Genomic DNA, 23,400 nt, shown 5'->3' on the forward strand with positions numbered 1-23,400 from the left:
TTAATGTCTTATAGTACTTGGAGGTCAGCCCATCTGGTCCTGGAGATTTGCCAAGTTGCATGTTCTGGATGGCTTGTTCGATCTCCTGTCGTGTTATTTTAGAATTCAGGATTGTCCTATTTTCTTGTGACAATTTAGATAGTCCGTTTTTTGCCAAAAATTGTTTAATCTCAACATCGTCTTGCGGCCCTTGGGTGTATAATTTTTTGAAGTATCTCTGGAAACACTTTCTGATATCCACTGGATTCTGGATGTTTTTTCCATCAACCTCTAAGTTTGTAACAGTATTTAATCTTTGTCTTCTCTTCAACTGCCAAGCTAGCAGTTTTCCACATTTATTCGCCGACTCAAACGTTTTTTGTTTCATTAATTTAACCTTCCATTCAATTTCCTGATTTATCAATTTAGAATATTGTGTTTGATAAAGTTTAATTTCTCTCAGAGTTGGCTGTGACTTCGGATTCACTCTTAATTTCTTCTCTAATTCTTTTATTTTATCCAAGATCTTATCTTTTTTCTCATTTTGTGTTCTTTTCTTTACTGCATTCTGTTGTATCAAGAATCCCCTCATTACAGCTTTGCTTGCGTCCCAGATTATTCTTTTTTCCACCATATTATTCATGTTTATCTCAAAGTAGTCCTTCAAAACTTTTTGGGCCTTCTTGGTAATTTCCTGATCTCTAAACAAATTGTCATTCATCTTCCATCTAAAGGATCCAGTTGGTAATAGTGTCATATCCATCTTTACTGCATTATGGTCGGAACAGATCTTTGGGCAGATTTCCACTTTTCTGACCTTAGGTGCCAGGCCTCTGGAGATCCATATTTGGTCGATTCTTGTCCAGGTCAGTTGGGCTTCAGAAAAGAATGTTCCCTCTCTTCCTAGTGGGTTCTTTGTCCTCCAAATGTCAATCAAATCCATATTGTCAGTCATTTCAAAGAAGGTTTTAGGTAGTCTGCCGTCTTTTGTAACATTTTGACTTTGTGACTTGTCCATGTTAGTTGATACGACCCCATTCATATCTCCCATCATTATGATGTTGTTGTAGTCCAGATAGTCCAGCATTGTCTCCTGCAGCTTCTTGTAAAATTCCGATTTCCCTTCATTAGGTGCATAGATTCCTAATATCAACAGTTTCTCTCCTTGATATTGTATCTCAATAGCCAAAATTCTTCCATGTTCATCTTTAAATAGGAATTTAGGTGACAGGCTCTCTTTTGCATATATCACCACGCCTCTCTTCTTAACTTTGTCCGACGATACAAATTCCTGGCCCAATCTTTTATTTATTAGCACTTTTCTGTGGAGCCTCGTCACATGTGTTTCTTGTAAACAGATAATGTCCAATTGTTCTTTTTTTAATATATGAAATATTTTCTTCCTTTTTTCCGGAATGTTACAACCATTAATATTCCAACTCAGCAGTTGCAGAGACATCCTGGATCAATCTGGTTATTTCTCCAGGGGTGGTATCTTCTCTGAATCTTCAGGTTCCCCAGGTGCTGGTATTGATACTGGCGTTGCCCCAGGCCCAGAAGGTAGTTCAATTCCTTTTTGAAGATCCTCTCCGTATGTAGCCAAAAATTTGTCTCTCTCTTCCAGTGTTCTTACTTTGACCTTTCTCCCTCTAAAGGTAAAAGATATTCCTTGGGGAAATTCCCACCTGAATGGAATTGCGTTGCTCCTTAGTAGTTTAGCAAGTTCAGAATAGGCGGCTCTAAGATCCAGCAGTTGTCTTGGAATATCTTTATAGATTTCAATTCTTCTATCCAAGACCTCCAGTGACTTTACGTAATGTAGGCCCAAAATCTTATCCCTTTCCTCCTTTGATCTCAATGTTATCAAACAGTCTCTGGGCCTCTCCTTCTTTATGAATCTTCCAAGTCTGAAAGCTGACACAATTTTAAAGTCCTTTTCTTCCAAATTCCAGAACTTGGAGAATTCTTTGGTCAAAAACTCAGTTAGATGTCCTTCTTCTGCCTCTTGTAATGATCTAATCCTCAAATTATTCTCACGATTTCGCAGTTCTATCATAGAAAGATAAATCTGATGTTCCCCAACTTGTTTAGTGAGTGGTCTTACCTCTTGCTCTAAATTTTCCAATTTTTGTCTGGTGTCCTCAGCCAATTTCCGATTTTCTGCTGAGGCCTCCGTTAACTGTCCAATTGCTTGTGTATTCTGTACCACTTGTGTAGTTAGTTTATTTAGACATTCTGTATTTTTGTCAATCTTTGCTGATTGCACATCTACTTTCTTGTCCAAAGCTTCCAATTTTTCAAAAATTTTGTCTAGAACAGAAACAGATGCTCCTGAGGCCATATCTTCCAATTGTAACTGCTCTGCTTCACCCTCTCCCTCTTTTGCCTGTGACAAGGCAACTTCTTCAACTTCTACTTCTGAGGGCAAAGTAGGTACAGATGATCTACGTGTCTGCGAGGCTGAGGTTAGAGTTGTTAAAGTTGTTTGTCTAACTCTCCCTCTTTTTCTTGTGCCACTCATTCCAACGTTATCTGTCAGTCAAGGTCACACTGAGTTATTCCCATGGGAATGGAAAGGCCCGGAGCAAGCAAACAACAAGGGAATCGAAAGTAAAATGTACATGTAAAGTCACTGTTTTAATCCAATCCTCTAGAGGGAGCTTAAAATGTCTTTCAGAGTCTAATTTAATGTCCAAGAACCTTCAAATACAAATGTTTAGCAGAGTTTATAAATGGTCACTTTGTTACAGACAGTGCTTATTTATCTCCAAAAAGAATGTTTCAAATTTAAAAGGTCTCAATACCCTCAGATTGTTGCAAGTTCCAGTATACAGTATCCAAATCTGCAGTACTGACAGCTCAATCTCTTAGTGCTCAGGCAGCTCCTGACTCTGGGTTTCACCTTCTAATTTGTAATCCAATAAAAGGAGGAAAGTCAAGTGCAAGTAATAATCCCAAATCTTTAGCTTAAAGTCTTTACTTTAAGATGCAAGTTCAATAGATGCTTAGATCTGTAAAGCTTAGAATCTCTTTCTTTCAGCCTCCACTCCTCCAGCTGATTGCTTTTTTCAAGTTCAATGGCTGCGGAAGACGGACTTCCTGTTTCCATGTCTCTCCGCTTTCAGCCAAGTTCAAGCCAATTTAGATTTTTCCTTTAAAGTCTCTAATTTCAAGTGATTCAGTCTTTTACTCACAAGTTAGTTGCTTTTCGTCCGAATCCGTAATTTGGCAGGAAAAGGGATCAGCGCTCACCGGCAGCAGCAGCGCGGCTTCGCTCCACAGACTGTGAAGCAGCTCTCAGCGCCGCAACCCCCCTCTACGCTCCGGAGCCCCTTACGGGGTTCCTTTAGCGCTTGGAGGGTCGCTCAAGGCGCCCACCGAGCCTCAAGACCCCAGGCTCTTGCTGCCTGGGGTTTTCCGAAATGGGTCTCCGCTTCGCCGTAGCGGACGACCCGTTGTCTGCGGAGCCTCCTCTCCCGTTCAGAAGAGGACCGCCATTGCCGTTCGCGCCGCCCCCGGAAGTCACCATCCATTGGTTATAAGACCATCACTGGTATCCTAAAACCTATGATAGCCTAAACTTCAATCATCAGATGCTCAGGAGAACAAATAGGATTCCAGAAACAGGTGTATATTATTTACCTTCAGGTGGAAAGAATTCCACAGTTGGGGAACTGCTGCAGAGAAAGCGCAATCCTGTATTGTGGTCCTGAATGCAACAGCTGAAAATGAGACATTAAAAAGGATCTCTTCTGATCCCAATTTTTGGATTTGATGTATAGGGAGAGAAGCTAAAACAAATACCTCAGTCCCAGGCCATGCAGGGCTTTATTCATCAGTTGTATCACCTTGAATTTGATCCATATATGTGCCCAGTTCAGACTCCACAAAATGGGTATGATAGGCAGATGTCAGACATTGGGCTTTGCTATAGTAGCTGCATTCTGCATCACCTTCAGTTTCAAGGGAAGTCCAGTGTATAGCACTGTTTTTCTTCTTCCAGAAACAGGTATAGCTGGCATGCCAGCTGAATTTGGAAATAGACACTAATCACCACTGAAACTAGCTAGGCCTCAAGAAACAGTGTTGAGTATCCCTAGACCAGGCTTCCTCAACCTCGACCCTCCCGATGTTTTGAGACTACAATTCTCAGCATCCCTGACCACTGGTCCTGCTAGCTAGGGGTCATGGGAGTTGTAGGCCAAAAACATCTGGAGGGCTGAGGTTGAGGAAGTCTGCCCTAGACTATGAACCTAGTCCTTCAGAGTGAGTGTGGCTTCATGTAGAACAGACCATTCACCCAAATCTGTGACATAGGAACTGCCCACCAGCAGTGCCTCTGTCTTGCCAAGATTCGGTTTCTGTGTATTGGTCCTCATTCAACCCATTACTATCCACAGGTCCTGGTTCTTTGCCAAAACATCTTCATCTGGTTCAGATGGTGTGGAGAAATAGAGCCGAGTACAGTATCATTTGCAGATTTATTCACTGATAATATCATAAAACATCAGGGCATTGTGCAACAGTAAAACAAAAATCACCCTTAAAAACAATACATTGCACTACCCCTACCTGTTTCCCAGAACAGGTAATCAACCAGAGTAAGCAAAACCTGGGCAAACAGCCAGATTGAAATTGGCCATGATAGGTCTGCTAAAGATTACAATAAAATGTGTTATAATTGGGACTTGTGTTGGTTAGTATGACACTGATTAAAGAGTATTGGAAACATCAATGATGCAGGTTGATGCACCTCCCTCAGGGAACAAAAATGCAAGAGGTGGCATCCTGCGCTTTCCACCACTTCCATTACTGCTGGAACATGCCTCTTTCTTTTTGCAAACGCTCTGCCTCTCCTCCGAGTTCATCTAGAAGGGGCATTCCTGTGTGTGTCATTCTCACTTGTCTTTCCTGCCCCAGGGCAGAGAAGACAAGCAGCAATGCTTTGAGGAATGTTCCAGCTTTCAGCAAGGGAGACATTCTAATGGCGGCAGAAGCTGTGGTGGGCTGTGGCAGGGGGAGCAGGAGATGGCATCTTCCTCTTTTACCTCAAGGGGAGAAAAAGGACAGGCCAGGTCAGCATTTCTGAGCCAGCAAGGTTAAATGACAATAAATTGGAATTTGGAGGACTGCATGTTCATGTTCCAGCTTGTTTAAGCTGCTATCTCATGTTATCTGTTCCCTATATTTAAAATGGAAGCGATAGTTAAGTGCTTTTCTGAGTTGCTGAATATAAATAGAAGTGCTATATAAATCGGTGGTATAAAAAAATCCATAGAGAGGGAATGTAATTAGTACTCTTCTCATCAAGAAAAGTGAAAATAGATTTCAGGGAAGAAAAAAAAAAGCCCCATTTCCATTTAACTGTACACAAGTTTAATGGAGGGGACGCGGGTGGCGCTGTGGGTAAAACCTCAGCGCCTAGGACTTGCCGATTGCATGGTCGGCGGTTCGAATCCCCGCGGCGGGGTGAGCTCCCGTCGTTCGGTCCCAGCTCCTGCCCACCTAGCAGTTCGAAAGCAAAATTAAGTGCAAGTAGATAAATAGGTACCGCTTTCTAGCGGGAAGGTAAACGGCGTTCCGTGTGCTGCTCTGGTGCCGGTTTGCCGGAGCAGCTTCGTCACACTGCCCACGTGACCCGGAAGTGTCTGCGGGCAGCGCTGGCTCCCGGCCTCTAGAGTGAGATGAGCGCACAACCCTAGAGTCTGTCAAGACTGGCCCGTACGGGCAGGGGTACCTTTACCTTTAAGTTTAATGGATCCCACTTCAGAGCTGACAAGAAATACCAGGATGGCATGAGAATGGTTTGGACAATTTAAAATATGTGAACCCTAAATTATTTGAGGCTCAGTTATAGAATGATACCTAACAGTGATTGCTCCTTTAGTTATTGTTCTACAAATTATTTTATGCTGTCTCTATTCAAGGAAGTTTCTTTGCTGTCCGTTATTACTCATGGTTTGTTTTAATTATAGCTGTATATTTTAATAATTTTGCTGTAAGTCAGCCAGGGAATGTTTAATGATGGACAGCTGTATGCATTTAATAAATAATAATAACACACAAAATGGAAATGCAGCTCCATTGCAAAGCTCTATTACGATCATATCTCTGATGAGTATGGTAGGATGATCAGCTCCCTATTTGAGCAGTTAATGTATCTTCTGTTACTCCCACCTGTTTTTCTATCAGGGAGCAAAAATACATTTTAATTAATTTAGTTCCTGGGCTGCATTTGGTCAGAATTCTCGTTTTAGTCTTCTATAAACACAAGCTACACTTAAACCTTTCCCCTGACAGGGACTCAAGGCGGATAAGAGCAGCTAAAATTTAGGAAAAAACCCAATCATTAAGAAATAATTAAACATTGATAGAATTAAAACCACCTATCTACATACATCCTTCCCCCACCCCTATTAAAACCGGACAAATAATTACAATAAAAACAGCGCAGCATCAGCCCTTTCATTAAAAGCAGTTTGAACAAGAAAGTATTCATTTGCTGGTGGAAAGAAAGCAAGGAGGGAGCCAGTCTAGTTTCTCAAGGGAAGGAGTTGCAAAGTCTGGGAGTAGCCATGTTTAATCCTCCCAGGACTCAAGTGATGTTTAATGGATGTTCAAAGAGTAGTTTGGCAAACCCCTCTCTAAAGTGCCTCCCCTCTGTTAAAAGGGACTGGGGGTTGGGGCGAGCAGTGAGGGGAGGAATGGGTGAGGTATAAAGGGAAGGTTGCTGGTTTTGGGTCAGATTCATAGTTCAAAGTGAGGAGGGGTTGGCTAGGTGTGGGAGAAGGGAAGTTGGCAAAAGAGTTGCTGGGTAGGCTGGGTTGCCAAGTGAAGCATGTGGGGTGGCAGCCCTAGTTAACAGCGCTCATATGTTAGCTTTTCTTGAATTTAAAATTGTGCTAGAAGTTTTGACACTGACAGAAGGATTGCTTAGCTTTTTTTAAAAAAATGAAAAGGACAGATCCAAACCATGAGATTAAATCAAACCTAAATTGACAATAAATCCGCCTCATTTTTAAAACATGCTGCTATGAGGGATAGGCAAACAATAAAGGCAGGTTTATAGGGTTCAGAAAAGCACAAGATACCACAACAATATTTCGTCAACCTGGAGTGCAAAGATTTATCAGACTAAAATGAATCAAATTTTCTTCCAGCATACTGCATTTGGTTAATGACAGAGAGGCATTTTTCTGCCTTTCTTTGGCAGAAAAAGCCCTCATTTATTAGATACAGGTCCCCCATGTCAAAATTAATTGAAATACACTTGATTTCATAACAGTCGTAATGCATTTAGGCAACATATTTGTCTGTGTTGTCAGACAAAGATGGCTTGCTTGAGAATATTTCTAAGGTACATTCGCTTCGATCAGAATTCATTTTGTCCCTCATTTCTGATGCCTAATTGTTATGTATTGCTATGCATATGTGTTTTCCTTTTTTTGACAGTTACAGGTTTCTGTTTCTTTAAGAAATGCAGACTATGGAATTTTGCACTTGTGCCTGCTTAGATCTAAATACACTTTGCTGAGAAGAAAAGCAAATGGGATCCTACAGTGATAAATTAAGAAAGTGTATAGATTGTTTGGTACATAATTTCAATGTTACAGGCTTTGAAATAACCTGGGTGGACAGGGGAAGTCATTGGCTGGGGGAGAAACAGCACAATGGTTCTATCCAGACTAGTTGCTTAAAAGCATGGATTCTTTAATGAGAGGCATGATATTTTTTATAGGGAAAAATTGAAGAAGGTTGTACAGTGGCATAAACCAAAATGTGTGTGAGCTTTAGCCCATCTTCTGAACAACAGAGTGCATGAAAAACTGCTGGTCTGCGTGCACCCTGCCTTTCTGATTTTGAAAGGGCTAAGCAACTTCTCAGTTCAGTTTGGGGACTCAGCTACATTCGTAAAGATAAAGTCCTTTATATGCGTTATAACATATGCCAACTAGTTTTCCTTATATGAAGTTTACAACACGTTTAACTGAATTGCTTTTTTGATGTGTCTAGATGCAGCCTGGGTTTCTGTTTGTGGGGCACTATAGTATATAGTGAAACCAGTAATTGTGAAGTAATGGGACAGGATCTGATATTCTATCAGATGAGAAACTTTAAATAGCTTGATTTACAATTCAAGCATACCTCTGGCACTATGTTGTTACTCTGCAAAGTTCCTAAATGGGAATAGTAAGCTGAGAAATAGAAACATATGGCACAGTAGGTTGATAGCATTTGTGACAGCAGTAGCTATTTCATTTAAGACTGCAATAGTGAACCCAGTTGTATCCTCACCAGTTCAATGAATTCAGTAGGACAGACATATACACGTGAGAGGAACTGTGTCTTGTCTTAGATGCATTTTATTCAGGCCTTTTTCTTCTGTACTGATAAATAAGAACTTATGTATCTTTTTTAATTATCTGCATTGGAGCCTATGCAGTTCTCTGACAAGCTTTTCCCTCATGGTTATTAATTAGTGCTAGGGGAATATAAAGTAATAATTCAATTTTTATTCCATGTAACTAATTTGTTGTTTTAATTAAATGGAATAGATTCAGTGATCTGGGCTTCTTGTTTAGGTTTAGCCATGGGCAGGCCTTTGCAATTTCCTAATTTACATCACACAAATATGATTTATTTTTTTAACCACAACAGAATAAATTGGTGGAAATTTGATTGGGTCTGCTGGGCTCCTGCATACCTGTCCCAGCAGTGTAACTTCGTATGTTCAGCAGAAAAGCAAGGAATACTCGTAGGAAGCTTTAAGATCAAGGGAAATGTTGAGTTGTCTATAGGATTGTAGTGAATTCTCAGCAAATTACCAGTTTCCATACCCTAGTTCAGAGGTGGTTAGCCCAAGAGGTTTTTTGTGGTCTACTAATACCCCTCATTTGTCACTTGAAGAAAAAAAATATTGATGGTTCCCATAGGTCTCCTGCTGTGGTGCCATGATGCCGAAAGGTTTTTTTTTTTGTTTTTTTTTACAGCTGTCAACTCCCCTGTTTATCCTTTAAAATAATAATTTAAAAAATCTGACTACTCTCATTAGCACCTGTCGTGATGCCTAAAGGTTCTTGTGACCCCTCATTACCCACAAATTTGTCCATGAATTTCATTTGCCACTCCAGCTTTTACACTCCAGCCATTTCCACATTTACTTATGATCCCTTGGAGGGTTGACCATGGCTCAATGTGGTACGCAGTACCCCAAAAGCTCAGTCACCCCCTTAGTTGGTTTTTGTAACAAGACAGTTACAAGTACAGGCAAGAAGAAGTGGTTGCTTTTTGTTTTCATTGGAGATTATAGGAACAGGAATATATTTATTGGAGCTGACCTTTCGTCTGAACTGCGCAGGCTTTTCAATTACTGTCCAAACAAGAAAATAAGCATTAATTGAAACCTTCTGCACAACCATGGCAACATGGTTAGCTGACACTGGTTCCTGCCAAAAATGGCCTTGGTAAAGTTTCCCTATAGTACACCCTGCAGAGATATTCATGGGCTCAGCATGTTTGATTGTGCCCCATAGCAGCTTCCTCACTCATGAGCTTTCTCCCTTTCCCTCATATTTATTCCACCTGGCAGGTTTGTCTTGGGATGCTCTTAGTTCACTTACTTCTCAATTGTACACTGTTTCCTGCACAGCTTCCCCTTCCCTGGGTTGTAGGGGAACTTGCAAGGGAAATTACTTTAGTCTCTTATTTTCCTGGAAGGAAATAGTGCTAGAATATGAACAAAACCTGTCTAATATATAGTAATATGTTGTACAATAGCCATATTTGTGCACTTTTTCATTATAAGAGGGAATATCTATGAAGAAAGGAAATGATTGAAATATTCATTTGATTAAACAGATCTCAGAGAAATAAACTGGACACTAGTTTGATGTGATCATGCCAGCCCTACCTACCTAACTAGTAAAGGTAGCTTACTAGCTCACCAAAATATATAATATATCTTGGAATGCAAATCTTTCAGTAGGATATCAACTGGAAAGAAGCCAGAAGAGACTGGAAATGGACAGCAGATTTTAAGAGAGCTGAAAGTCTGAGTGGTATTGCTTTGCTTGGTGTTTATCTTTCTATTGCCTCTGGTGAAAGCAGGATGGATGTGGGCACACTAGGATCAGCAGTTTCTTTTTGAAGAAACCAAATCAGCTCTCTCTCAAACACTATCAGCTATTTTCAGCCTAAAGGTCTGGGAAACTCAGAAAATTCCTCTTGTGTTGCAGAACAGTCCATTATGAGGGTGGAGCCGTGTCGATTCATGCTCGTTCTCTTTGGCGATTGGAGACTTTGAGGGTTGCGTAAGTAAAGAACCTTTGGTACAATGCAATTCCATTATGGCAACAAATGTCCCCGCTCTTTAAAATGCAAGCTTTCTCTTGAGAAAATTTTTGTGTTTATGCTGAAAGACTGATGGCAATTTGGAAATGTACTTATTTACCCAAGATCATTAGCTACAATTTTGCCCTGTGAAAGTTTCACATGGAATTGATTTCCAATATGGGTTTGTGACGCTATTACAGTTGTCAGATAGGTGTCAGTTTCAGGCTTTTCAAAATGCTGAGAAATAGGTTCCTTTACATTTCCCTTGTGCACTTTTTTAGAAGTGCATTACCTTCTTACCTGGGATTGCACAGGAGCTGTTAGGTAGGTGGTCTAACAAATGACAGCCTACAGTCCAGGCTAACACATATCCTTGATACTTGACAGAGGAATACTTACCTAAATTTCAATTTAACTGTGATATTGAGTCATCTCCCTTTATAGATAATGCGAGAAACATACAATAAATGCCTTACAACTATCAACAGTATCCAACTGCTCAGTTCTCATGCTGGTTTTGAAATCAGCATTGGCGTGTCTTCTTCACACATCATCTTCACACATACTCACACCTCTTTTACTATTGGTGCATGTTATAGGCCAAATTGATGTCTTATGTGAGGATTGTGTATTGTGACTAGGAGCCTCACTAACTTAAACGGAACTTGGTGTTCTGCTGCCCCCTATTGGTAGCACAAAAGAAATGTGCTGAACTAAGGAGAAACCTTGCTATTTGCCTTTTTCAGTCTGAGATGGATGTACAAAGTACAAGCGAAAGTATGCACCTGCGAATTCCAGTTGTGTTTCCTAGGTTGTAATGAAACGATGCTGTGTGTGGGTGTGTGGAATTCTGTTCTTGGAAGAATTTAGAAGATTCTCTGAATGTGCAAGTAGCAGTAGCAAATCACCTGACTGGCTTCGCTGTGATGAAGCTTTTAGGTGTGAGGTGACATGGTTATGACAGCGCATTTGTTTTTCCAGCTGCTGCTAGTGAGACCTCCAATACTGAGCTCTCCATCTCTCCTGTTGTCTTCATAAGCCACATAATTGTCTTGCTATAGTAGGCCTTTAAGGAAAAGAAGGATGCAGCCTTTACATGAAGTGGTGTCTTCCACCTGTTGAAATAATTCATATGTTTTTGAAAGGGGGAAATAGAACATCTTGGATGCAGCATTTCCAGCTGCCTGCACATAAATGAAATGGAGTCCACCCAGGTGTCTCTTGTGAAAGCTTCAAATTTCAATGAGTTCTTGTGGTCTGCAAGCCATTCACCTTGATGCAGAGCTCTCTGTACACTCTGATGTCCACATGGAGCACTTGCGAATGCGTGCCCAAAATCTGTAATGATAGACAAATCTATTGTCCCAAATAATACACCTCTTGATCTGCTACCTCTGTTGAGATGAGCATGTAGCCTTTGCTGGCAGCTAGCTTCTTGTGTTCATTAAAGTTATCTTGCCTAAGAAATCACTGCTATGCCAATGTGCCATTCATTCTGAAAGTAAAACTAAAATGTTAACTCAATAATTGAAAATATTGTTGTTTTTATAAAATTGAGTTCAAATTACTTTTTAAATCATCTTTCATATTTCATTTGACATTTAACTATGGAATGTTACATGATCTAAGAATGCAAATTTGAACCTTTTTTAGGTGGAGTGGAAGTCACATTAGATGGGGCCAGCCTTTCCGATTAAGGCATATAACAACAGGGAAGTATTTGAGCCTGATGGATGACAAGAGCCTTCTTCTAACAGACAAAGAGAAAGCTGATGTGAAATCTACAGCCTTTTGTTTTCGGTCTTCCAAGGTAGAAAACTCAAGCGCAGTGACAGATAGTGTAAACTTGATGGAAACATTAACATTTCCAGTTGAACTATAATTTCTTAGCAGTTAGGCTGTGCATGCTTGTAGCATTCTCTCTATGAAATTAAATAGCAGTGGACCATAAAAGTACACAAAGGTGCAAGTTGTGAATTGTCTTTTGATTTCATTTTGTTATGTTGGGCTTTACAACATCTGGAACACTACTCTTTGGATCTTAATACCTACATGCCTGATATATTATGCATTTGATACAAATTCCATTTAAAGTACAGTGTGCATTCATACACTTTTTCACTGTCAGTCTGTTTGTCATAAATTACTCTCTATATAAGTTAAATCATGACCCTTTTAAAGTCAGATGTGTATTTGTATTGATGAAACATAATTTCATAAGAGTGTTGGAAAACATGTATTAATCTAGGGCTGCCAACTAATACTCAGTTGGGAGTAAATCCAGTTTGGCTTGGTGAGGACTGCACTGTTGGCTAATCTTTTTTGCACACCCATTTTAGACTTTTCACACTCCTGCCCCATTGTTCAGTAGATGGAAGCATGTCAGTCTTAATAAAAAGCTGCATTCTGTCTCTTCAAACTGGCATCTTATCTTTAAAACTTTTATTTAAATCTTTAATGTTCATATAATAGCTTTAAAGTGCATTGTGTACTGTACTGGCTTTTTATTTGATGGATCTGAAAGAATCACAGCTTCAGCGCAATGTCATTAAGTTTATTAGAACTGAGTGAAGCTGGAAAAAATGCTGCTAGATTTACTGTAATTTTATGAGTATGAATCAGTCCAGTTTGGAGGATTCCCATAGGCTCAGTTTAATCTTGTTTCATCACCCTTATATACACATGCGTATATCCCATATAGGGGGAAGGGGAGCCTATGGGAATCAACTGTGTGCAGGTGATGTGGATGACAGGATTATGCCTTTCAAATTTGTGCATAGTTAGTGTGTTAGAATTAGTATACTTGAAAATGTATATGGTGAAATGATATAGACTCCATGCACAGAAGAATTAAAAATAAACATGTAAGTAAAATGTTGCTTGTATAGTAATGTTGTACGTATATAAAATAAATTGAATGTATGGGTGTTTGGAGAAATGTGGTTGTATTATGGAGGATAAAAACACACACTTAAATTTAATTGAAGTAGGTCAGCCTTTAGCTTGTACGCACAAATGCTATCAGTTTTAATGCTTACTATTTTTTATTTAGGAAAAGATATTTCACCTTTCAAATTTTTAAATGTATGGGCTAATGTATTGCATCTTCTTTAAAAAAGGAAAAATTGGATGTGGGTATAAGAAAAGACGTGGAAGGAATGGGAGCACCTGAGATAAAGTATGGAGACTCAGTCTGCTTCATACAGCATGTTGACACTGGATTGTGGCTCACGTACCAGTCAGTGGATGCGAAGTCTGTAAGAATGGGGTCTGTGCAACGCAAGGTAAGATGTTTTACACAAAGATATCATATATTTATGTTTAATATTATGCGAATGAAAAGGCACTGTCGGTGTGGCATTTTACATTTCAACTTTTCCCAAGTACTAAATGTGTTTCCCTGTCAAAATAACAGTAGGCACTGAATCCTTTGGGACAGAATTTCATGTTACAAAGATTAGAAGGCGGCTGGTGAAACTCTAGTCCCATGCCCCCACCACAATGTAGTTCCATTTAACCTATACAAGCGCTATTTTTTAGACAGAGCTCACTGGAACTCAGCATGTAAAGCACTTTGAGCATTTGGGAAGAGTTCTGTACAAAATGATAGTTTTCTCCTTTTGTGATCCTTGTTCTTTGATTTTGTTTTTGGCAGGCTATCATGCACCACGAAGGCCATATGGATGATGGCCTAACATTGTCCAGATCTCAGCATGAAGAGTCACGTACTGCACGAGTAATTCGTAGTACCGTCTTCCTTTTCAACAGGTTCATAAGGTACATGATTTGTTCTGGTTGAAAACAAATACCTTAGCCTTAGCTAGGCCTTAGTACCTGTAAGTTAAACAAGCAAACGTTCTACCACTGTCTCCACTCCCCACCCCCCATTCATCCGTTGTCACCTCCTATATCAAATTTTAGACTGTATCCTCCTGGGAACAATGACTTGTCCACTTGTAGCACATAAAGCACAATGTATACCTATGACACTATGGCCTGGTTTATGAAATACTAAGCTATGGTTTATTTGATCATCCAAACCAGGCCTTGCAACATAAACATAGTTTATAAACCACCAACCAACCATGCCCATAAACCTTGGTTAATGTTAACCATGGCTGAAACCTGGCCTATTTAAATTAGTGGTGACTAACCTTTGGTCCTCCAGATATGACTGAGTACAACTCCCATCACCTGGCACTGTTGGGCATGCTGACAGGGACTGATGGGAGTTGGAGTCCAAGAGCATTTGTAGGGCCACACGTTGGCCACCCCTGATTTAAATTGTCATTACCATACTTACCCTAATGGGCAGCACAAGAAACACATGACAAAAATAAAACATAACATTTGTAGTATAAAAAGTTATGGGGTTTCAGCAGGAAGTTATGGGATATGCACTGATTGGAAGTGAAGCAGTGTGACTACTCTGAAAGATTTGTAGGCACAAACAGAATTGAAAGTGATATTGTGTTTGACTGCCCAAATAGCATCAAGAGCACACACAAAAATCATGAATGCACAATAAATAGAATGTTTGGAGGGCTCCTCAGACTGGGAACATGTCATACTTAGAAGAGCTGTACAATTCATTTTAGGGGCCTTGATGATCTCAGCAAGAAAGCAAAGTCTTCCACAGTTGACTTACCCATTGAGTCAGTCAGCCTTAGCCTCCAGGACTTGATTGGATACTTCCATCCACCTGATGAGCATCTAGAGCACGAAGACAAGCAGAACCGCTTAAGAGCACTGAAGAATCGGCAGAATCTCTTCCAGGAAGAGGTAGCAGTCTTGGTTTGCCTTTGGTGCATTACTTTTGGGACAGGTTAATAATTCTTTCAGCTTGACATAATGATTTGCATAAGGTTCTTTGAGTCAGGTTTTTGTTTGGTTGGAAACAAAACATGTTAGAAAGAGAAAATGTTTTGAAAAGTTTGTGGTTTTGTATCCCCTTGTATTATGTGTGTTTTTGAAGGCAAACAACTTTAGGGGAAGATGTGTAGGAATTTATCTGGTCATCTAATTTTGCAAGCATATGGAAGCATCCTTGTTGGGTGACAGAAGAACTGCTTGCTAGTCTCAAAGAACAGTCATAACACTAAATCATTTAGGATGTAGTCCTAAACCATAGTTTAGCATTCAGCAACAGTGAACTTCAGTCTCACACACTCATTATTCTTCAAATGATAACTCTAGTTAATTAAGCTATGATTTGCTGAAATAAGTCAATATTATAAACTAGTTCCATCTTGGCTTGTTAACTGAAAACTCTCGTTAATTAAAGTATGATTTGTTGGAAGAAGTCAATATCATAAACTACCTTGGCTTGTTGCAGTGAGCTATAATTTATTTTAGCATTGACATACTGCTTAATCATTAGCATTTCTCAGCATTTATTAAACTAATCTCAGTGTGTCCTTTTCAAATGTAAGAATAAATCTCGGTTGGTAAGAACTAGAAGCATACTCCTTGAAGCCATTCCAGGAGAGACTAGTGGGTAGTTTGCAACTGTGAGGCTCATTCACAGTGTAAAAGTATGCTTTAGTGCTTTAATGCAGAGGTTGCAGACCTGTGGCTCCCCATAGGTTGATGGACTAGAAGTCCCATTATCTAGGACCATTGGTGATGCAGGCTGGGGCTCATGAGACATGATATCTGGCAGGCCACAGGTTACTCACCCAAACTAGACTTCTGTGACTGAAAGCTTTCCCCCCAGAAAAAAATGGCTAATGCTTGCAAATGCATGATTCCCAAAAATGCAGTGATGCAGGGAGTGAGAGCTATATCAAGCTTGAACAAATACAAAAATAAGAATTCTCCAGAGAAGGAATAAGGTTGGGATTTTCAAACAGGGCACATGTGGGCACCACAGTGGCCTTAGAAACCCCCTTAGCACCCACCAAGGCCCTCCCATTTTTAAAAAAATTAAGGTTTTGTGGTTTTTTTTGGTATTTTGTGGGATTGCTTGTTTTTAGGGGTATAGAATGCTTTTTTTGGTTTGTGTTTTTATTTATTTTGGGGTGATGTTGGCATTTTGCCTGCTTTGGGGTGCACGTATATATGCCTATATTGTTTTCTTTTTCCTTCTCCTTTGTTTTATTGTTTGTACCTACAAAGCTCACTGCAAGTTGTTTTCCCCTGTTACAACAACTTATTATTATTTGAGATAAGCGCTATTTCTCTTGTAGGGTATGATCAACTTGGTGCTTGAATGCATTGATCGCTTACATGTATACAGCAGTGCAGCTCATTTTGCTGATGTAGCTGGGAAGGAGGCGGGAGAGACTTGGAAATCTATCCTAAACTCATTGTATGAATTACTAGGTAAGATATGCATTTCAGAAATGGCGATTTTTGTTATCCAAACACACACACAAAATGCTAATGAAACCCCATAGGGGTTCAGCATCGTGTTATTACAGACATTTCATCTGTGCAAGCATCCCAGCTTACCAAATAGAATGATTCCCCTTCCCCATGTGTTGTTCTGGGTTCTACTGTCCACTCAAACCATTTTAGGGAGTGTGTCTGTGAGGTGATAGGAGGGGATCCTTGTTGCACAAGCAGAAACCCTTGCTTAGGGCTTCAACTGACTGAGTTTGCTAGGTGAAGCCCACTCTTTACGTTAAAGAAGTTATATAGGATTTTCTTAAAAGAGAAAATCTTTGCAGGGGATAAATCTCTGACTTGCTTAATTGAAGCATCTCATGCTGAATAAAGCTTAAATATTGCCCTGCAAGTGCTTTTACAGTATTCATTCTTTTGGTTTGGGCCAATATTTAGGAATATTGTTCATTCAGTCCTGTTTTCCATAAGCTATAGCTAAGATGTATGGTTGATAGCAGATAGCTGATGTTTCCATTATTCATAGCCTTTAATACATACCAGATGCAGTATAAAGACAGAAATCTTTATACAGAATAAAATTGTTTCTATCCATGTTGTGGCTAGCCATCAATTTAATTAAAAAATAATATGTAACAAACTGATTGCATTTTCCACCCAAAGGAAAATGGTTTTTTTATGATATTTGATACTTCCATAAATATATTGCTATTGAAAAAAAGTTACAAATATATTACTTCATAAGACAATTTAATCACTCTCAGTTACTCCACAAATTAAATATAGTGCTAATGTAGTTCATTTCTGTGTGGGAAGGTGAGACTTGTGAGTATAATGAATTATGTTTCCCAGTTCCATTATTAGTAATACATTTCTTCTACAATATTATTTTCAAGAGTAGCTCTGGAACTTATTTTCCTCTCCTGGCTCAATAGGTCTTCAGGGAATATCTGTGTTCCACAATTAATTGTAGAGTTTACCTGACCTGTGGTAAAATTAGCTGCAGCTCTGATGCTTCTAAATTGGGAGTTTATTAAGATTCTTTCTTGATTGCTATTTTAGCTCTGAAGCTTGGACTGTGTAGGATAGAAAGATGGTTTGTCTTGGATGACGACGACAATTACTTCTTCTTATACATACCCTCAAGCCATTTCGTCTGGTGATTTATACCAGGGAACAGACATGCTGTTGAAGTTCACTAGACTCAGATCTAGCAGTGATCTGGGCAACACTAATTTACAAGGAGAGGACAACATTAGAAATTTCTGAATTTTTCTCCAGAATCCAAGTCAGAGAAGACTAACTGGCAGAAAAAAACTGATGCTGGCTGGAGTGAGGGAGTGGAAGGTCTTCCATGAGGAGTTCCCAGGGCTCCCTGTGAAGGGACATTTTCCATATTAGTTCTTCAGAACAGCTAGTCTCAGTAAAAGTAGATGTGGGAGAGGCCTTTGGACTTGACCAAGCAGTGCAATGTGATGGGGGATATTTTCCTGTTTGAATTTAATACACAGGAGTCAGGATGGCATTCAGCATAGCTTCCTGAGGGAGCATAAGCTCTGAGGAAGGTTTGCCCAAGCAAATTGACATGGAAACATAATTTTATAATGTGAGTTGGTTTTTCACCATATAGAATAAAATACAAAGTGTGTGCTATTCAGGATGGGTTGCATGGAGAATGCAGCCTATGTGGTAACAAAGTCTATGAATTTTTCACCTTTTGTAAAGATGACTTAAGGCTGCAATCCTAACCCCACTTAACCTAGGAGTAAACCCCACTGATATGAAAGTGTTTGCTTCTAAGTATAAACAGGTTGGTTTACACTAAGACCTATGTTCTGTATTAACTAATGTGATTACAATGCATATGACAGTTGGTAGAATAAAAAACTAATTACTCTTTTCATTCTTTTCAGCTGCTTTGATTAGAGGGAATCGTAAAAATTGTGCCCAGTTTTCAGGCTCTCTTGATTGGCTCATTAGTAGATTGGAGAGACTGGAAGCATCTTCTGGTATGTGTTTGTTTTTTTTTTTAATCAAAACTCGACAGCCCATAAAAAAATCCCTTGCTTTCACTGTTGTGCAATCTGCTGCTGTATCTTTTTAAAAATAAAATGGCAAGCATGTGTTAAGTTCTACTCTTTGGGCAAGTAAAAAACACACATTGTTTTTTAAATCACAGAAGATTCATGTGCAGGAATGATTTTACACAACTTAAACTGGGATTGCGGCTGTACAGATACATGCATAATCTTGTTGAATATGCAAGAGTTCCATTAATTTCAGCTGAGACTATTTAAACCAGGGGCTGCCTGCCCATACCACACTTCCTTTTCTGTAACCTCCCCTATTGCGCAGAGACCACCCCGTGGTAGCCTCCTGGTTCTCTCCCCACCCCGCTCACCATATTGGAGATACTCAGCCACCTTTTCACACATACTCAGTTCTGAAGTATCCAGCTCCTCCTATTCTGCAGCTTCCTTTGTACCCAACCTTTCACTTTATCCTATTCCTATGCCTCTTTTCTCCCATCTCCTTTACCGACAACCCCCTTGCAACAATCTCTACTGAACATGGGCAGGGTGCCTTCCTCTCCCCCTCTGTGGTGCCCACCACCCCATGGCTGATTTTCTTAGTACACTCCCTTATCATTCTCTCTTTTTCTTCCACTCCCTTTGGTACACTTCCTCCCACCATCTCTCCACAAGATCTCCTTCAATACATGCCCATTAGCCTCCTCATCTCTACCTCCCAGTAAGCTGCAGTGATGTGACCAAGCAGAGTTCAGGTGAGCAGCAGCACCAACAACAACCACACCTTCCACTGCTGCTTATGTCCCACTGATTCCAATGAGACTTTAAATAGCATTTTCTTGGATGATGCCTATTATTTCTTGAAAAATACCTAAATTGTTTTTCTGCATCTTAGCATACATAGAATAAAATTATAAACTGGCAGCCATTTGAGACTTCTGTATCATTTGTTGTTGTTGTTCTAAATGACAATAACTTGTCACTTGCTACAAATTAGAAGCTGATTCCAGGTTGGATTATGAAGCCAAGAACGATGGAGTGCTCTACAATTTAGTTTTTAAAACTCAACAGAGATAATTGTATATGATTACTTCATTAAAAATGTAATTGGCCTTTGGGCTTTAAGATAAAAATCAAATGAGCAGTTTAGATTTTAATTAAATTAACAGTTTAGATTCTTCCCCACATTATCTTCTCTCAAATTAAAAGAGGAACATTTTGAAAATACTTTAATGATATGTTTGCCCTTAGGGACACTGGGTATAATTTTGGGAAATAATATAGATAAAAATGGTCCTTTTATTATAATTCAAAATTATCACACTATTTAATATTTAAATCAGTCAAACCTTTATTTGTAAATAGAATTAGTTTCAGGTAATGAGCTTATCTGCATGATAAGGAAACCACTTATGTGTTTTCTGTACTTTGTTAAGAAGCATTACGCTTCTGGCAACAGGAAGATATACAAAAACTCCTGTTGGTCAACAGCTGATTGCCTCTGATTATATCTCTGCTAAAGAGGGAAACTTGCAAGTAGTGCATAAAACGAATGCTTTGTTGTAAAATGTAATTGGTTTGGCCACTGTCAGACTTGATGATCTCAAGGATAATTTCAAATTTCTTAGCTGATAATTCTGTGAACCTTCTTGTAAACAAAAGGATATCTAATATGGAAAGTTTCCCCACCCCATTTATTTCCTCTTTCTGGTGGGCATGGAAAAGCAGTTGGTCACATGATTTGGAAGAATGGTATAGAAGACTACCCAGTGCATTACATACAAAACATATTGTATGTCCAGGCTTCGTTTTATCCCATGTTACAGTGCTGACTGTAGCAGCAGCAGCAGCTGGCAGCAATTAACTGTGTGCCACATCCTTGCTACTGCTATATTAAGAGATCTGCTAGACAATTGTGCCTGGACCTAAAGGAACTTGTCTTAATGCAGCATTGCAGGAATCTTATTTAAGTTTAATGATACTTAATGGCACTGGCTGCTGCTTCATTTGGCTGGTAATTTTGGTTAATTGAGAGGTCATAGGTGATTCAGTGCTGCATCCTACGGCTTCCTACGGCTTCATTATCTCAATTTTCATGTAATTAGTTTGCTCATTTTATAGGAGCATCTTTCACACACCCCTTGTGATACACAGAAAATGTATGACATTTTCTAGTTTCGACATACTATTAATCTTCTCCAAGAATACATCAAATTATAAGTTATAAAACATTCCCTACTGCAGCGCTGGGAATTCTATAACTTACTTACACCATTCCTTACATTTACATCGTTTGCTTACACTATTAATTTGTGAAATTTAAATTATTTATATGCTGCTTTTCAGCTCTAAAAATGGACTCACATAATATTACACCAAAACAAATTAAAACAAAACAAAACAAAACAAAACAAAGAGCACATAACTGTGAGGCACATTTTTCTGTAAGCTGTATATTAACAATCAGTTACCCCAGTCCTTTTCTATTGCCTTGACAGTGTTAGGCATTTGAAATTTTGTGATACATTACCACAAAGAATTAAAGCTTTGTCTGTATTCCTTCAGTGACAAAAATGATGCAAACGTTTACTTAAATTCCTAAAAAAACAAGGAGATGCAAAACTGAATTATTCCTACTCCTAGTACATAGCATGTTGGTCAGAATTTGAAACTACAGAATTAGGTAGTATAAGAGCTGTTCAGATTTAATCACATATAAGCTATCAGTTATGGGACGCAAGTGGCGCTGTGGTGTAAACCACTGAACCTTGGGCTTGCTGATTGGAAGGTTGGCGGTTTGAATCCCCGCGACGGGGTGAGCTCCCATTGTTTGGTCCCAGCTCCTGCCTACCTAGCAGTTTGAAAGCATGTCAAAGTGCAAGTAGATAAATAGGTACTGCCCTGGTGGGAAGGTAAATGGTGTTTCTGTGCACTGCTCTGGTTTCGCCAGAAGCGGCTTAGTCATGCTGGCCACATGACCCGGAAAAACTGTCTGCAGACAAACGTCGGCTCCCTCGGCCAGTAAAGCGAGATGAGCGCCGCAACCCCAGAGTCGTTCGTGACTGGACTTAACTGTCAGGGGTCCTTTACCTTTCTTAAAAGCTATCAGTTAATTGTGCAGTCAATCTAAAAGATTTAAACAAAACTGTGTTATGAAAATTGTGTACTTAATTTCATTTCCCTGCTTTTAGTGCCTATCGGCGAGATTTAAGATGAATGAAGTATTTTTATTTCATGTTTAAATTTCCATTCGTTACAAGATTGATTACAGATGCCCATTCTTAATTGTGCAGTATTCACATTAATCTTGTTCTTCCAGTTTTACCATCGTCTTATTTCATCCATATGCTATATGGATTCTTATTCCATCCATATAGCCTGTGGAGGACTGTGTCCAGTTCTGGGCACCACAATTCAAGAAGGACACTGACAAACTGGAACGTGTCCAGAGGAGGGCAACCAAAATGGTCAAAGGCCTGGAAACGATGCCTTATGAGGAACGGCTAAGGGAGCTGGGCATGTTTAGCCTGGAGAAGAGGAGGTTAAGGGGTGATATGATAGCCATGTTCAAATATATAAAAGGATGTCACCTAGAGGAGGGAGAAAGGTTGTTTTCTGCTGCTCCAGAGAAGCGGACAGGGAGCAATGGATCCAAACTACAAGAAAGAAGATTCCACCTAAACATTAGGAAGAACTTCCTGACAGTAAGAGCTGTTCGACAGTGGAATTTGCTGCCAAGGAGTGTGGTGGAGTCTCCTTCTTTGGAGGTCTTTAAGCAGAGGCTTGACAACCATATGTCAGGAGTGCTCTGATGGTGTTTCCTGCTTGGCAGGGGGTTGGACTCGATGGCCCTTGTGGTCTCTTCCAACTCTATGATTCTATGATTCTATATCTTATGTATAATTGTGAGATAATTTAAACAATAAACTGGTCTTTTTTGTATTTATGTTTTTAGGCATTCTTGAGGTTTTGCACTGTGTGTTGGTAGAAAGTCCAGAAGCTTTAAATATTATTAAAGAAGGACATATTAAATCAATTATATGCCTTTTGGACAAACATGGAAGAAACCATAAGGTATGCAATACAGATTTGGATCGAGAGTCTGTGTGATGGGTAGCTGGTTTATGAAATAGCTCAGTGGGAGGGTTTAAGATAGCAAGGGAGAGTCTTTCTGTTTTACACTTGGTGTTTTTAAACAGTATCATGCGATCTGAGAACCATCATAATCACCATCTGCATCATTTCTTCCCCAGGTGTTAGATGTTTTGTGCTCTCTCTGTGTGTGCCATGGAGTAGCTGTGCGGTCTAATCAGCATTTGATCTGTGACAATCTTCTGCCAGGGCGAGATCTCCTTCTCCAGACACGTCTTGTCAACCATGTGAGCAGGTAAAAAATTGACTAGAATGTGTGTGCAATCGGTATATAAAACCAAGAACAAATCAAAATGATTTTTCACATGTAGACAAATATAATGGTTGCATTCATTAAGAGACAATCTGTTTATCCCCCCCCTTCTGCTAACATTTCTAAATTAAATGCAGTAACTGTTGGTGTTTTTGCACCTCTTGAAGACATAACCTCTGCTCCCAGTTTTTTTTGTTGATGTTCGATTTCAAAGTATGGTAGTATGTTTGACCTGGATTACTGCTGTATTTTATTGTGCTGTGGGTTTTAAAATAGGTTTTAAATTATTTATTTTTTACTTGTGCATGA

At 39.5% G+C, this 23,400-nt stretch overlaps 1 protein-coding gene across 18 annotated transcripts in view; it reads left to right on the plus strand.

Moving 5' to 3' along the window:
- Positions 1-23,400, plus strand: part of RYR2 (ryanodine receptor 2) — a 260,198-nt gene that overhangs the window by 83,042 nt on the left and 153,756 nt on the right. For all 18 annotated transcript variants that reach the window (XM_080997555.1, XM_080997568.1, XM_080997565.1 and 15 more), the window contains 9 exons: positions 10,215-10,289; positions 11,965-12,121; positions 13,431-13,595; positions 13,967-14,088; positions 14,910-15,093; positions 16,500-16,635; positions 18,570-18,665; positions 22,642-22,760; positions 22,940-23,073. In XM_080997555.1, the coding sequence (XP_080853681.1) occupies positions 10,215-10,289; positions 11,965-12,121; positions 13,431-13,595; positions 13,967-14,088; positions 14,910-15,093; positions 16,500-16,635; positions 18,570-18,665; positions 22,642-22,760; positions 22,940-23,073 (1,188 nt within the window). The remainder of the gene's footprint in view (positions 1-10,214; positions 10,290-11,964; positions 12,122-13,430; positions 13,596-13,966; positions 14,089-14,909; positions 15,094-16,499; positions 16,636-18,569; positions 18,666-22,641; positions 22,761-22,939; positions 23,074-23,400) is intronic.

This window comes from Podarcis pityusensis, assembly GCF_964106645.2.
Source record: "Podarcis pityusensis genome assembly, chromosome: 3".
Lineage (NCBI taxonomy): Eukaryota > Metazoa > Chordata > Lepidosauria > Squamata > Lacertidae > Podarcis > Podarcis pityusensis.